The following is a 16,570-nucleotide window of genomic DNA, read 5'->3' as shown; positions in this document are numbered from 1 at the left end:
TAGATCAAGGGAGGGGAAAGACATGAAACAGATCTGAGAGGGTGTGTAGGTGAAAGTGAACAAGAATGAAGTGTGTGAAATAGGGGCGCGGGTCTCGGGAGTTTTTTTTCAGGGGTTGGAGGGGTGACCGGTGGTGGTTGGGGGTTGGGTGGGAGTGTGTGAATGTGGCTACATAAATGCTTTCCCATGGATAAAAGAAATGAGTTACAGATAACGGTTTAAACGGTTTGAATGAGAGATAAGATGTATGAAACGATTGTTAGGTTTAAATCCAAGTGTCTCAGCCAATCACGCACAGCCGTAACAAAATTAAAATACATCTATATATCTATAACGATAATCAGTTTTCTATAGCCACATTAACATCTAACAAATTTTACATGTAAGTCACAATTTAACATTGTTTTATTTTGAACATAATTTTGAAAAAAATTTTTTTCGGTTTGTTTGTGCAGATTCTGCGTGTGCAAAAAAAAAAGCAAACTTTACTACACAGTGCTGTTTAATTCTACTATAAAATGATTGAGAAAGAGGAACAAAGTTGATTTGCGGATGTTCCACAGTATTTAACGTAACTATAAATTAATACAACTAACCACGTAATGTAATTACTGACTAAATGTAATTATTGAGAAATTCAGAGTGATATCCTGATATTCTTTCCCCTCTACAGTCTAATTGAATATATTTGAATGAATATATTTTTAATTAGTTGCCTCAGTCACCTGAGGCTTGTTCATTTAAATACAAATGAAATACAAATGTTCATAAATACAAACACATTTAAATATAAGTCTAGTATTAATCTTGAATTTTTGTATTAATCTTTGTATAATATAATTTTTTTTTATGTTTCTTATGTCCTGTAAAGCTGCTTTGAGACAATGTCCATTGTCAAACGAACACGAAAACACACAAAAACACAAAAGCAACTCTGGTATGTGATCTTAACAAAAAAGACATGCTGATACATGCTTTTATGCAAACATTTTCATCTGAAACATGTTTTCTAAGGCTTGTCAGCATTATTTCTAAGACAAGACGGATTTCCTTTTTTGGTCATGCTAGACCAAATAAATTTTTGAGCAAACACAAATTGCAAATTCAAGCTTAATTTCCTGCAAACTTCTGCAGTTTCTCCAATTTAAGCTTGATACAAGCAGAACTGTCATTAAAATGAAGTGCCTTTAACTTAAGGCTCTCTCCTTAACGATTTTTTACACATATTCCTATTACAACTAACTAATTAATCAAGACAGTTAGCTGTGGCATAATGGAATTAGGCTAGTAACAGTGACTCCACTTTAAACTGAATAGGTCTTAATAAAAGCTCATAATGGATGTCATTGTAGGCCTGGAGTGTATGATCATGATGCCAAGAGCATCACATCATTTCGGTGGTTTTTATGGGTGTGGTTGGTATCGGTAGTATATATGGGTGTGGGCTGAAATAAATACAATAAATACATTTTCAAGATGTGTGGATCATATTTTAGTAGTGGAAATGATGGTCTGAGTGAAATAACCTCTAGCTGTAGGTTATACACTTCCATAGACATAGCATTTATAAGAAATCAGAAATACTTTATTTATTTCCTTTTCAGTAAATTGTTTTGTCCTGTAATCCTTTGTTTGGATTAATTGTGTAAATAAAAAGAATGTGGATGTGCTGTATATCCTGATTTATTGTATGCTGGCTAATTTCCTGTCAATATGACAGCAATAAAAATTGATGAGTCTTGTGTTTAATTCGTTATGTTAGCCATTCTATTGATTTTGGTTAACTACATGATGACCCACTAACAGCATTCTGAAATCGATTTAGCCTTGAAAACGTTTAAACGTTTTATAATATGGTCAAGCTGGTCTCATGTGATATGCACCACCTTGGAGGGTATTTTCCTGCAGGGACTGGGCTGAGGGACTGAGTCAGAAGTACACAAAAGTAAGTTACTGAACTGAACGTAACTATTATGATGAACTTTTGTACACTTACATGAAATCTGCACACCATTTGATTAGCAAATTGTCTGAAATCAGTAATGCAAGCTTAAATGGAAAATGGAGCTGAAGAATGTGCACCTCCAAATAGCCAGCAGCAGATTACTGATATGTTTTAATATTTTATTCTCATTCTTTTGATTAATGACACGTTCTAAAAGGTCTGGCTCCTGAGTGATTGAAATGAGGTGGCCCATCTGATTGCTCTTATTTGGAATAAATAAGTCAATTTTTTTACACATAATTGGTATTGATGTGATAATTTTTTTTTTACAGCTGTGTAAATACAAGAATCAGATCTTAAAAACAGATTTGTAAAAGGTGTCATGTCATTACTCATTTTAGTGAGACAATTTAGTGAGACAATTGTGCCACTAGTTTATTCACTGTATCATAATTTTTAGTTTAAGGACCAGGGTCAAAGGCTCAGCAGTACAAAACAGGGAGCTCATGACCTTCTTTTCAGTAGGACACACTGAGCAACTGCAACCACAAGTTACAATTACAATTACAATAGCATTTTATTTTACAACTTTGAAAATCAGCCAAAATATAATGTGCTCTGTTATAAATGTAGACAAGAGCCATTCTGAAACTGCCTAGAAATTCCATGATTCAATCCAAGTCCGTTCAAATGATTTTTCAAAGCATATAAAATATATGTTGCTATGTCTAAATAGTCTATAGTAACAGTGCCTGTATTACGTTCAGTATAAAACTGTACATATAGCCAGAAAGTGAAGAAATAGGACACTGCTGAGTACCTAGTGAGAAATCAATGATCACAGCAAACAATAAAATAAAAAAATAAAAAAGAACTGGTCAAAACGCTATTTTAACATTGTATTCCATTTCCTGCAAGTAAAATAACTGGTTCGTTTCTTTTTTATTATTATTTGTCATTGCATCATAGAGAAGAAAAACACCTGAAAGGCACATGAAAGAACGCCAAACATTTCAACTAAAACCTCTGATTGAAACAGAGTCTCAAATAAAAGCTCACAAAGAGGATGCAGGTGTGTGTTGTACAATGGTGTTTGTAAAAACTTACTGCTTTCAGCTTCTGCTCCATCCGTGTTTTCAGATCAACAGTGAAGAGGATGCCAAAGCCTGCTACGATCATGAGCACACCTGTTACTATGGAGGCATAGATTAAACAGGTCTTGCACTTCATCATCCAAATATTGGGAATCTCAAGAAAAACCTCAAAAGTGAAAGAATCTAAAGTTAAAAAAATCTGAAACTATAAACACAACAAAGCATAAAGCTCTGAATTCTAAAAAAGTCTAAAGACAAATCTCTGGTAAACTCAAACGTCAACACTCAGTCTGAAACCATGTGTTTTCTCAAGTTCACTTTTTTTGTTCCTCCTCAGCAAAAATATTCAGGGAAACTATTTAGAGAAGATCGTCGCAAAGGGAGGTAGCAGCTTGAAAAAGGCAAAAAGTTTAACCTCAAACTTTAGGTTTGAGATACTTCAGAAGTTTGTGCGACTTCAGAAGCGTGCTATCTGCAGGTCCAGCGTGCTCAGCCGTATCTATGAATGAGCAGTGTGGGTAGTGGGAGGGACTAAACTGAGTGGGTTGCCAGATTAAATAGTTCAAAGTTGTTATTGCAGGATTATAAGTTTGAAACCTTTTCCGTCAATTTCCCCAGAATTGATTAAAAACGACTGCATGGATTTTATGGATTGCTTCCTTAACAGCCAGAAACTCTTCAAGACCGATATTATTAGTCAGAGATGTTATTTTGAGTAGCTGAAGCAGTCAAAGTGCCAGATTTTCCAGTGTTGACTGCTTCCAACAGATAATATAATACTGATAATTTTAGATAGATTACAATAATTGGTTAACATTGGTTAAAATTAAAATGAATAATAAATAAAAATAAATTATAAAATGTAATAAATGTTATTATGGGTCATGGCTTATAAATTCAAGAAAAGCTTTAAAAACAGTAAATAATATTTAAAAATCCTAAAAGCATACCACACAGTTTAACTTATACTACTGTTATCTAACACATTTACATTTATGTATTCTTTGCATGATTAAGATATTAACTTACTGAAATTAAGACAGGATATATATGGAATCGATATGCTGTGCATTACATAAGTATTCACCCGTCTAATTTAATGGGATTATAGGTTAAAAATCCACACTTTTTTTAAAATTATGACTTCATAGTATGATATTAAGCTTTAACCACACATTCACCATTAAATACATTAATGTAAAAAAAGGAAGTAAATCTAACTTATCTAAGGTTACTGCACTCAGGGTTGTGTGATTAAAATAAGGTTAAATAACGTTGGAAAAATCTGGCAACACTGAATCCAGTGTGTGGGAGGGAGACTCGGTGAAATGCCTGTGTGTATATGGAGCAGCTCTGCAAGGTCACACACTTAGCTATACTGTATTCACCCCGATGCGCGCTCTCTCTCTCTCTCTCTCTCTCTCTCTCTCTCTCTCTCTCTCTCTCTCTCTCTCTCTCTCTCTCTCTCTCTCTCTCTCTCACACACACACACACACACACACACACACACACACACACACACACACACACACACACACACACACACACACACACACACAGTCCTGTCACAGAAGACAATGGGCAATGATATCATACAAGAACTTTAGGAATACAATGATTTCCCACACAGCTGCTAATTCAGATTTAACACTTAGAGTTCTTATGTTCAACACTGGACTAATGTCTAAAGTGATGAATAAATTAAAGTAAATCTCACAAAGGTCCTTTGTTTCCAGTTCCTTTTTTTTAACAAGCTAGGGTGATGTTGACATTTCACTTAAGTTCAAATTAATTACATCATAGGGAACGATTTGAACACTAAGCTGACCTTTAACTTTTTTAAATTCTTAAATGGACAATTTTATAAATTCTCAAGTGAAAGACTCTGCCACAACTTTAATTATACAACCCCCACCTAAACGCACATACATACAAACACACACAAAGCTCCTTGTGTCTAAAAATGTGGAAAATTTCATGAGACAGTGCAAGGCCACAGAGAACAAAAGCACAAATACAAATCTGACCTCCACCTAGGGCTGAATATAATTCTCAGAAAAGAGACAGGAGTGTGTGTGGGTTTGTGTGAGTGTGTGTGTGTGTGTGTGTGTGTGTGTGTGTGTGTGTGTGTGTGTGTGTGTGTGTGTGTGTGTGTGTGTGAGAGAGAGAGAGAGAGAGAGAGAGAGAGAGAGAGAGAGAGAGAGAGAGAGAGATACAGACAGACAGAGAGAGACAGACAGACAGAGAGAGAAAGAGAGAGAGAATATAAGTAACTAGCTCTGGGGGAGCATTTGTAAAGGGTGTGCTATGTTTGTTATAAAAATAAAACAGTTCGAGGGATGAAGGGAAGAGAGAGAGAGAGAGAGAGAGAGAGAGAGAGAGAGAGAGAGAGAGAGAGAGAGAGAGAGAGAGAGAGAGAGAGAGAGAGAGAGAGAGAGAGAGAGAGAGAGAGAGAGGTCTATACAACCACTATACTGGGCAAACACTCAAAGTGTAAACAAAGTGTACTGTGTTTATTAAGTAATCTGAACATCCCTCCTACTGGTACTGACATATTACACAGCTGGAGTTCTGAAGTTCCTCATGGATGTATGTGGTTCCTTTTAGTAGAGTTATGACACAGTCAGCTATGGGGTGTTGAGTTTCAAAGCAGTTACTTTAGTGTGCGTATGTGCATGAGAGAGAGAGAGAGAGAGAGAGAGAGAGAGAGAGAGAGAGAGAGAGAGAGAGAGAGAGAGAGAGAGAGAGAGAGAGATTTAAAATGTACTGCTTCTCAATAGTTAGTGGTGAGATAATCAAAAAATGTGTATAAAGTTGTATAAGGGTTTCTCTCACATTTGTGCAGACTTCCTTTTTGTGGTCTGAACAGGAAGTTCAAAATATAAATGGCCTATATAAATGCTCTGTCTGTAGTGATGAAGTTCAATAGTTATACAATTTAAGAAGTAATGAACCCTTTACTTTAGCTGAATCTGAATCATATTCAAAGCACATCATTGGGAAAAAATCATCACATATTGGATAAGAGACATCCACTGGACATCCACTGGACTTGGAAAACTGACATCGCTAGCATATGTGCTTGTTAAAGATCACATTGCAGAAGTATTCCCACTTTTTTCATTTAGCCACAAGAGCATTAATGAAGGTCAAGCACTGATGTTAGGTGTGGAGGCCAGTTCATCCCAAAGATGTTCAGTGGGCGTGAGGTCAGGGCTCTGTGTGGACCACTCAAGTTCTTCAGCCAGTCATGTCTTCATGGAGTTTACTTTGTGCCTAGTTATGCTGAAAAAGGTTTAGATCTCTTCCTTCAAGTGAGGTTTAACTGTAATTTTACAGCATACAGAGACAATAAAAAGCTGGAGTAAACCAGGCCAAGAAGAAAAAAGATGAAGGCCAACCAATCAACTATCACAACAAGCTTAAGAAATACAACCTGCCAGTATCAAAACACAAAACACAAAACACATACCAATCCAACATCCCTCAAGTACTAAGAAAAAAGATCTAGGTCTAACTGTCAAAGTACATTCAAACAATAGAAGATGAGCATGAACTGCTAAGTAAACAGACAAGAAACGTGGATAACATGCAGGACACACCCTTCCTTCCAACAGGTTTCTGACATGGAAAAACACTTTCCTGGCTAAGACAAGGATAGCACAGAGGCACTACAAGCTTTAATTACAGCTTCACTGGTCATGTGGGTTTTATTGACATTCACCTATACTGTTTTGGATAGATTTGAATACATTTTCATAACTGCTGGAACATGGTGTGAGATACAATACAGCAGCACAGGACTCAGGACTATGTAAAGGAACAAGTCTAAGACAATGTGACACAAAGACATTAAATACACATGAAAACAATTGTGTTTTTGTGTGTGGAACCTCTGGAAAACCACTTCGGGGTTTGTTTTTTTTACAACCCTCAAAAACCATGCCAGTAGGTGGACTGACAGCATCAAATCCAAGTGGGTCTTGCTTAGTCCTGGTGGGTTTCAAGGTTTTGAGATTTTTTTGCTTTTTGCAAATTCAAAGAAGAAAATATTGCATTTTGTTCACACAAGATTTAAAGATTTATTGTCATTGTCATGATTGATTCGGGTAGATGTTTTGCAGGGTCTTGATTGTTGTAGTTAATGTTTCTTCATCATATCATCTCAGTGTTTTTTTTTTCCCACAGTCTTGCTCATTAGGAATATATATATATATATATATATATATATATATATATATATATATATATATATATATATATATATATATATTTACGTATATATATATATATATATATATATATATATATATATATATATACGTATATATATATATATATATATATATATATATATATATATATATATATATATATATATATATATATATGGAGTTCTGTAAAGCTATGCTATATACTGTTAAAAGTTTTCTTTGAATTAAACAATTTGCAGTCATAACTGATAATAGATAATAATTGGTGTTAATTATTGAAAGAAATAAGTCCATTCCAGAGTGAAATGCGATCACACGACTGAAAAATTCTGAAATGAAATACAAAACTGAATTGCTAATCATTAGTGACATGACGAAATCATTCCCATTGAAAAGCAAAACCTTCATTGCATTAATCTTATTAAGGCGATTGCTTCTAAATAATTAAAAGCTAAATTTGTTTCTGAAGTGAATGTAATGCATCATTGGATTTTAAAGTGCAAGCAAGGACACTGGTGAAAATATGGAAAATACAATAAACAAATTGTATTACTTTTCATTAGTCATGCAGAAAACATTGCACTCTGAAAAGCAAAATTTTTATTCAGTTATTGCTTTATTTATTCTTTATACTTTGCTTGATCTCTTGAAAACAATATCCAGGAAATTGCTTTAAGCATAATGATCTGAAGGACTTTATTCATGCCGTGCTATATGTTCATGTCACAAATGAAAAGGTGAAGCACTGTTTGAACCATTTGTTCACCGGTGTGATTTTAAATTTCTTTTTGGCACAGAATCTTCCCATGTTTAAAATGCAGTCTGTTGTTTTTAGGAAGTCATGAGTTCCTTAATGATTATAAAGTGTAAAACCTCCTGACCTTTCCATGAGCACAGACAGAGCTGCTGTTATAGAAGCAGAAATTAAAGGTACCTAAAACTGCAAAAACAGTGCAAGTCTTTTTTTAAATCTGACACTTTTCTACAGCTCAGATGACATTTTTTCATTGTGTAAATAATGCCTATAAGAGAAAAATACTAATACTGTCCACATACTTAATATAAAGCAGTGCACACTGGCCCTGATAGCTTTGTAAATGAAATTAAACACTAAAAATTAATAATATTCATGATATGAGTACACTCTTGGCGATGTAGTATGTACATGGATCAATAGGTATGCAATGAGTTTTTAATATCTTCTGTTTTGGGATATGCAAGAAGATGAAGGATGTGCTAACTTTTTTTTAATTCTGGCCCACATGTTTAGGGTGTGGTGTGAAAGCTGTAAATGACAGGGTAGAGTACTAGAATACTGAAAAAGTACTGTACTGCATTGTCATGTTCTATAAACATGTTTTTACATCAACCCATTATGCCCATTATGCTGGGATTCCCATAGTTTCAGAAACACAATCCCCACCTGACTGGACCAGCGGCAATATCTTGGACTGGGGAACCCACTGCCACATTCACTGCCTCGACTCGAAACCCCAGACTCCACCAGACCTCAGTTCTGTGCCTCTGGACTACCATGACCTGGGATTTGTCTTCAGCAATACCAGAGCCTCCGTCCTTCCTGCTCATTGGCCCTACGACTGCGCCATTGACCTCCTGCCTGGAACCCCCCATGGCCGTCTTTACCAACTGACCGGTCCCGAGAGAGAGACCATGGCACAGTACATCCAGGATTCTCTCAAGGCAGGCATCATTCGTCCCTCATCATCTCCAGCGGGGGCAGGGTTTTTCTTTGTTTTTCTATGAATATCTGGTTCGAGTCGTGCTCCAACGCCTCCTTGAGAATCATCTGTTCAATCTGTATGTGAAAGCTGAGAAATGTGAATTCCACACCACTAGAACCACCTTTCTGGGCTTTATTCTCTCAAACGGTAGCAGGAACTGGCCACTCCCGGATAACAGAAAGCAGCTCCAGCGCTTTCTGGGGTTTGCAAACTTCTATCGCAAGTTCATCGGGGCTTCAGCACTGTCGCTGGCCACTCACACCAGCTAACCTCCACACTCCAAGCCTTCAGCTGGAATAATGAAGCTGAGAAAGCTTGCACCAGACTCAAGGGCCTCTTCATGACAACTCCCATCCTGGCTCTCCCCGACCCAGACCAGCAGTTTATTGTGGAGGTGGATGCATCTGATGTGGGCGTGGGGACCATTCTGTCTCAGCAATCTGCCAAAGACAACCTGCTCCATCCTTGTGCTTGCTTCTCAAGGCACCTCAGCCCGGCTGAACGGAAATATCCTCTAGTCGAACGGGAACTCTTAGCCATCCAGTTGGCTCTGGAGGTGCTGGGCAGCCCTTTTTAGTGTGGATGGAAAACTGGAATCTTGAATATCTTTGCTCGGCTAAGCATCTGAATTCCAGGCAAGCCCGTTTGGGTCATTTCTTTGGGTCTTTTCTTCTTTATTTTAATTTCACACTGCCCGATCGACCAGGATCCAAGTATGCCAAGCTGTTGTAATTGACGCTCTATCTCGGCAATTCACCATGGAGGACGGAGAACCTGTTGTGGAACATATATTTCTTTCCTCTGTCATGGTCCGAGCCCTTTGCCTTGATATCAAAAGGAGGGTCCAGCAGGCCACCTCCAGTCTTCGTGTTCCAGAGGGCTGTCCAGAGGGAAGGTTGTTCGTTCCGGACCATCTATGCTCCCAAGTCCTCCAATGGTGCCACAGTTCTCATCTTTTCTGTCACCCTGGCTCTGCCCGCACCTTGTCAGTCCTCCAGCAGCACTTCTGGTGGCCTAAGATAAAGAAGGACATCTGGGAGTTCTTGGCAGCATGTCCTGTCTACGCTCAGCATAAGACACCCCAGGGCCACCAAGCAGGCTTGCTCCGTTCTTTTCCTGTTCCCAGGTGGCCCTGGTCTCATGTCTCCATAGACTTTGTTACTGGCTTACCCCTGTAGGCTGGGCTCACCACCATCCTCTCCATGTTGGATTGATTCTCTAAGATGGCCCATTTCATTGCCTTATGCAAACGTCCCTCAGCCAAGTAAACAGCCCTGTTCATGCCCCAGCATGTCTTTCATCTGCATGGCCTCCCATGCAACATTGTATCTGATCGTGGTCCTCAGTTCACCTCTAACTTCTGGAGAGAGTTTTGCCAGCTCCTGGGTGTCACCATCAGCCTGTCTTCTGATTTCCATCCTCAGTCTAACAGTCCTTTAACCTGGTGTGGGTGGAATACGCCCACAACTCCCTGCTGACGGCTGCCACGGGTCTCTTCCCCTTCCAGGCTGTGTAGGGATACCAGCCTACACTGTTCTCCAATCAGGAAATGGAGGCCTCGGTTCCCTCTGCCCTTGCCCTGTTCAAGCGTTGCCGACATGTCTAGAGAAAAGCTTGTGCGGTCCTACTCAGTACTTCTAGGAGCTACGCCCAGTGGGCCAATCACAAGCGCTGTCCGGCACCCCCGTATCATGTTGTTCAGGGGGTTTGGCTATCCACCAGAGACCTGCCGCTTAAGGTTGTCTGCAGGAAACTTGCCACATGCTTTGTTGGGCCTTTTCCCATCTCCAAGGTGCTCAATCCAGTGGTGGTCCGACTCAAGCTCCCCAGAGTCCTACGTATTCACCCTAGCTTCCATTTCTCCAAGCTCAAGCAGGTTCAAGCCTGCTTGCTGAGTCCTCCCTTACGGCCCATCTTGACAGACTGGACACAAAGTACATCCAAACACCAGAGGATGAGCATTAACTGCCAAGTGAACAGGCAGGAAATGTGGATAACATGCAGGACACACCCTTCCTTTCAACAACAGAGGTGGTAGAGATTTTTGACTGGTGCAGTTAATGTTGGGATGGAATGGGGACGAGTCGTGAATATTCCATCCTGGTCTTGAAAAGGTCTTGATTAGTCCAGGTAGAAAAATAGAAATAGAAAAAAATAGATAGATGGATGGATAGATAGATAGATAGATAGATAGATAGATAGATAGATAGATAGATAGATAGATAGATAGATAGATAGATAGATAGATAGATAGATAGATAGATTGTTTATCATATTAATAGAGTTACAAAATAAATAATACAAATTTGAAATAATTAAAAAATAAATGTTTATCTCATAATAGATGCTCTGCAGTTATAACTCACAAATCTACTACTGAATAATAAACCTTAAGATTAACGATGGTACAATAAACTTTAGGGTTGATAATAATTGAATAATAAACTGAGACTGATAATAATAACTGAATAATATTCTATACATTTAATGGCAAGCTTTTTTTGTTTGATATATATATATAAATAATATATAAATATATATAACTTTTAGAATTCCATTCAATTAATGCTGGATCCTTACACTGAAATGTTGTCATGTTGTTGCAGTTCTAGTTCTACACACACACACACACACACACACACACACACACACACACACACACACACACACACACACACACACACACATTCTTATACAATTATGTTTTTTTAATTCCCACTTGATTGCGGCTTCACTGTAGACGTGGCTTCGTCTCGATTCCATTGGTTAAAGTGTTCCTCTTCGCGCCATCGCAAGTGAACCTTGCCCTTCAATATCCTTATCAGACAGATTATCTGCTCTAATATAAGCACGTTGCACATAACTCACTTTCACTCGCGCAACAGTGAGTTCCAATTGTGGACAAACGGAAAATAAATACAGCTGCTCTCCATCATGAGACCATCAAGAATCAGGCTCTTTGCACTTACTGTGCTTGTGTCTCTAATCTGTGTGATCCAGGTAGGACACTCATCATACAATATAGTGTCAATCCTCTATTAAGAGCTGCTTTTTTTTGATCCACTTTGGCTAGGGTTGCCTAATATAGATGAAGGAATGAATTTATTTATTTAATTATTTAATTAATTTATTTCTGATAGCAGATATTAGTACAAATGATGTTACTAAAATGATATTCATTTCAATTTAGTAACATCATTTGTACTAATTGATATCCAGAAATAAAGAAAGAATTAGTCGTGTACAATACAATGGGCAGTACATGTGTCACCATACCAATTAAATTAATATTATGATTCTGTGGTAAAATATTTTTTAATTAAATAATTTAATTTTCACACTTTGATCAATTTCGGCATCAACTGAATGCAAATCTTATCTGTATGGTTCTCAGATCAAAATAATTAGTGACTTAAAAATTCAAACTAAAACAAGTTCATGCCAATTTCTCTCTGTAGAATTTCACATAGATGCTTTGAGATTTTAGAGTTCGGAAAATGTTTACAATCATTGTAATGTAATCTCTCTCTCTCTCTCTCTCTCTCTCTCTCTCTCTCTCTCTCTCACTCACTCACTCACACACACACACACACACACACACACACACACACACACACACACACACACACACACACACACACAAACACACACACACACACACACACACACTTACTCAATATATTCTAAATTCTTTATTCTTTCATGTAAAGCTGTAGATTAATGTTGATTACATTAGTAAATGACTGCAACATGATTAGTGCACATGAGTGAATCATACAATTATCAGTAAAGTAACCTTAACATCTTCTTGATCCAGCCATAGATTTTTACCCCAGTAGGGTCATATTCTCATCTTCAGCACCTTTAATATATTGTATATTTTAATACATACTGTCATACATGTCTAACAAAACATGACCTGAAATTCAAATTGGCATATATAACCTATCAAACTTCAACCCCATTTTCTTATATGTGTATATATATATGAACAGGTTATGAATTACAATGAATAACTACTCCTGGCTTAATCGTAGTCCAATTAAACATGTAACTGAAACATCTTTCTAATTCATCTAAGACTCACCATTTCATCTCACTCTCGTTAAATGTTTACTCGTTTCCGCTTGATTAAGGATTATCGTTTCAGTTAGACACAGTAATATAAAAAAGGAACATGTTTTTTTTAATGAACCATGTCGATTCTATACATTAAAATGAGCCGATGCACACTTTGGGCAAGGATTTCTCATATAATTATTAGTCTAATACCTCTGTCTGTCTGGCTGTCTGTTTGACTGTCTGCAGGTAGAGACAGCTCCAGTAATGGACACCTGGGCATCAGGACTCATACACCGTGCCAAGCGTTCTCTACTTTGGCGCTGGAACACATTGAAGCCGGTGGGTGCAGGATGCAGAGATAATTACGAATGTGGCACAAATTACTGCAGGTAAAAAAAAAAAAAGACACAAATCTTCTGTTAAATTGTTGATTCATTTCTACAACACCACCTCAGGCGATGGTTTCAGTTCCAGCTGCAAGGTTTATATTAATGCGCTCATTCTTAAACGCTATGGTATCAATAGTAGCAATGTACACAGGGACTTAGATGGAGGTTGGGCCCAAAAGACAGATAAAAATAGATGTGATTACTGATATACTAGTCTTATGCAAGGGGATGCACATTGTGTACATTTGTAGGAATCGCAGTGCGATTGTAACACGATATGCTGATTTTTTAAAAGAGAGAAAAAAAGAGAAACCGGTGTTATTCGATAACCTTAAAGTTTCTGCATTAAAAGAAATATCACACACATGAAAGGGAATAAATATAAAATCAATGCTTCCTGTTAGTTCTTGAATGTTCCTGAAAATAATTGTCTTGTAAACAGTGGTAAAAAAAAAAAACCCAACATGTTTACTTAATACAATTGAGTCATATGATTGCTGAACATTGACCCAATAGCATTTGATTAGCACATATCAGGATATTAAATTATTAAATGAGTCAGCAGTAGAGAGAACTTAAGAGATGGTTTTAATCTTATCAGAATCGTATCAGTCTAGCCAAAAGTCACAAGGGGAAAAAGAAATGTCCTGGTTTTCTATTCTGTGACTCACAAAATTGTTTAAAGCTGAGAGCTCCTTCAACTGTAAAATAAATTCAATAAGAGTCTTTAGTACAGTTTTTTTAATGTACTATAATGATCCTACTATTTATTGAGTAGGCTCATTATTTTGTGCGATAATACTGTATATTGCCCATTTATTGGTGCCATAAAGTTTCCTTTATTATTCCCGACCGCCCTAAAGATGCAGCATAACATCTCCATATTCTATGCCTGAATAAAACCTGATTAAACCTGTTCAACTTGTGATTAGTCCAAAAGGCTAATAACTATAGAAAGAAAATAAAAAAAATAATACTAATATATTGCTATATCAAAATTGAAGAAAACAAACAAATAAAAAAAAATCTAAAACTCAAAGAGAAGGGATTTTTAAAGAAAAGAAAATCAGAAGATATATCATTACACTAAAAATAATAAACCATAAGTCAGAGTTTTGTACAAATATGACAGGAAGTAAATACGTCCAGGGTGTATCCTGCCTTGATGCCCGATGACGCCTGAGATAGGCACAGGCTCCCCGTGAACCGAGAAGTTCGGATAAGCGGTATGAATGAAAATGAATGAATGAATGAATGACAGGAAGTACACAGAAATGTAGGCTTTGGCATAAAAGAGTAAATATGGTCCAAGATAATGGAATGATAAATATTGAGAACTGTAAAGTGATTTCCATTCATACTGCTATAACTTCATAAACATAACATGGCCAGTACTCAACAACAGTACTCTGGTCAAATTTCAGCACAAAAACAACCAACTAATAACACAGATTAGAGCTACAGCCTACGGAAAAAGGTTTGTTGATGTAAAAATAATGCCTCCATCCATCCATCCATCTTCTACCGCTTATCCGAGGCTGGGTCAGACTTTCTTCTCTCCATAAACTTCCTCCAGCCCTTCCGATATTCATGCTCCAAGATATTGTGGAAAACCTTATCAGAAAAGGGGAGATTATAATAACTGCAATGTTTCGCCATTTGGAAATGGGAAGTTCAAAAAACACAGGAGATAATAATTATTCCACCATAAGTTCCACCAACTTTTGGCCACAGACTGTAGATCTAAACTGTGACCTCCAGACCAAGTGATGAGGTCTGGGGTGCAGTCAGTGTTTCACTTACTAAAGTTCTTCAGCTCCAACCTCGGCTCCTGGAGCTCGCTTTAGGTACATGGGGCATTAAACAAATTTTGTCCTCTTGGTTCCAGTGAAGGAAACTTTAAAGCTACAATATACAAAGGCAATGTTTTAACATCAACAAACCTTTGGCCATATAGTGTCCGTGAATCCATTAGGATACATAAACCTATTAATTTCACCACAGGTCTGTAAATTCAAGGCACAAATAAAGCGGTGTGAGATGACTGTGTGAAATGACTATCTAGTTATTATTTTAATCCAGATATCTGGATTATTTACTGTTATTTTTCCTGTCTGTTCCTCCAGGAGAAACATCTGTGCATTCCAGCCTAAATCCTCTTCGTCCTAACAACAAAAAAAATCACTTTCACTTTTCCTGTGAAAATGAAAAGAACCTTCTGGGAAACGAGAGAAAGAAAAAGGACGTTTCTTTGTACAATAACAACTCTGATGAAAGAAAATTGGGAAAAAAAAAAAGAAATTATTTTATTTAAAAATTATTATTTTTTAAAAATCTAATTAAAGTACAGAAGCAGCAGTACTGATCTTTTTTCTTATTTGATATTTAATGAGGAATGTGTGTGGGGAGAAAAGCAAACAAACAAGTGACAAATTAAAGGAAAAAAAAACATGTACTGCGATGAAACATTTCTATCAGGATGGGCGTGGTCTTTTAAGATGACTCCGCCCCCATCCACAGGGAACGCAAGCTCACTGAACTGATGATGAGGATGAAAATGATGTTAACCTGGTGGTATTGCTGATACAGTCACCAGATATCAACCCAACTGTATACCAACGGGAGATTTTGGAGTGACGTAGTAAACACCGACTGAGGGAATATCTTTTGGAAGAATGATCATCACTCCAGTACAGTTCCACAGACTACCTGTTTTGGTGGCTAGTGTTGATCCCAGAATGTTCCCAAGGCACTTTTTTCCCTTTAATTTGTCACCTCTCCGTATATCAGATTCATTAAGCGTTTCATTTCACGTTATTTCAGACAATATAATCAATCCATAAAAAATAAATAACACAAAGCCCATTTGGTTTATTAGTCTTTTATAAGTCTTTTATTTATAAAAGACTTATTTTTTATTTGTCAATTCTAGCAACATTGCAGTCATGTAATGTAAATACTGTTTGTTAATGTAGACTATAAATGTTGTTGTCATTGTTACATTAAGAGTGCAATATATTGTTTTTTTATTCAAGCTTTTTTTATTTTTAAGAAAATCTGATCGAAATAAATGGAAAATGGACAAAGTGTGCAAAAAAAATCAGGTGTGAGTTGAATGACATTA

The 16,570-nt window shown here is 37.0% G+C and overlaps 2 protein-coding genes across 2 annotated transcripts in view; one reads left to right on the top strand and one right to left on the bottom strand.

Annotated features, from left to right (window-relative positions):
• scarb2b (scavenger receptor class B, member 2b) overlaps positions 1 to 3,526 on the bottom strand; it is a 31,923-nt gene extending 28,397 nt beyond the window's left edge. Inside the window, exon 1 of the mRNA XM_027142371.2 lies at positions 3,053 to 3,526. Within this exon, the coding sequence (XP_026998172.2) occupies positions 3,053 to 3,178 (126 nt within the window). The 5' untranslated portion in view covers positions 3,179 to 3,526. The remainder of the gene's footprint in view (positions 1 to 3,052) is intronic.
• An 8,319-nt stretch (positions 3,527 to 11,845) lies between these two features.
• Positions 11,846 to 15,747, top strand: LOC113640046 (liver-expressed antimicrobial peptide 2). The gene is made up of 3 exons (XM_027142369.2): positions 11,846 to 11,995; positions 13,304 to 13,446; positions 15,573 to 15,747. The coding sequence occupies exons 1-3, from the start codon at positions 11,930 to 11,932 to the stop codon at positions 15,613 to 15,615; spliced, it is 252 nt and encodes an 83-aa protein (XP_026998170.2). The 5' UTR covers positions 11,846 to 11,929; the 3' UTR covers positions 15,616 to 15,747.
• The last annotated feature ends 823 nt before the right edge of the window (positions 15,748 to 16,570 follow it).

This window comes from Tachysurus fulvidraco, chromosome 21 (assembly GCF_022655615.1).
Source record: "Tachysurus fulvidraco isolate hzauxx_2018 chromosome 21, HZAU_PFXX_2.0, whole genome shotgun sequence".
Taxonomy (NCBI): domain Eukaryota; kingdom Metazoa; phylum Chordata; class Actinopteri; order Siluriformes; family Bagridae; genus Tachysurus; species Tachysurus fulvidraco.
Note: the sequence above shows the minus strand (reverse complement) of the source record. Positions and strands in the feature narration are given on the sequence as shown.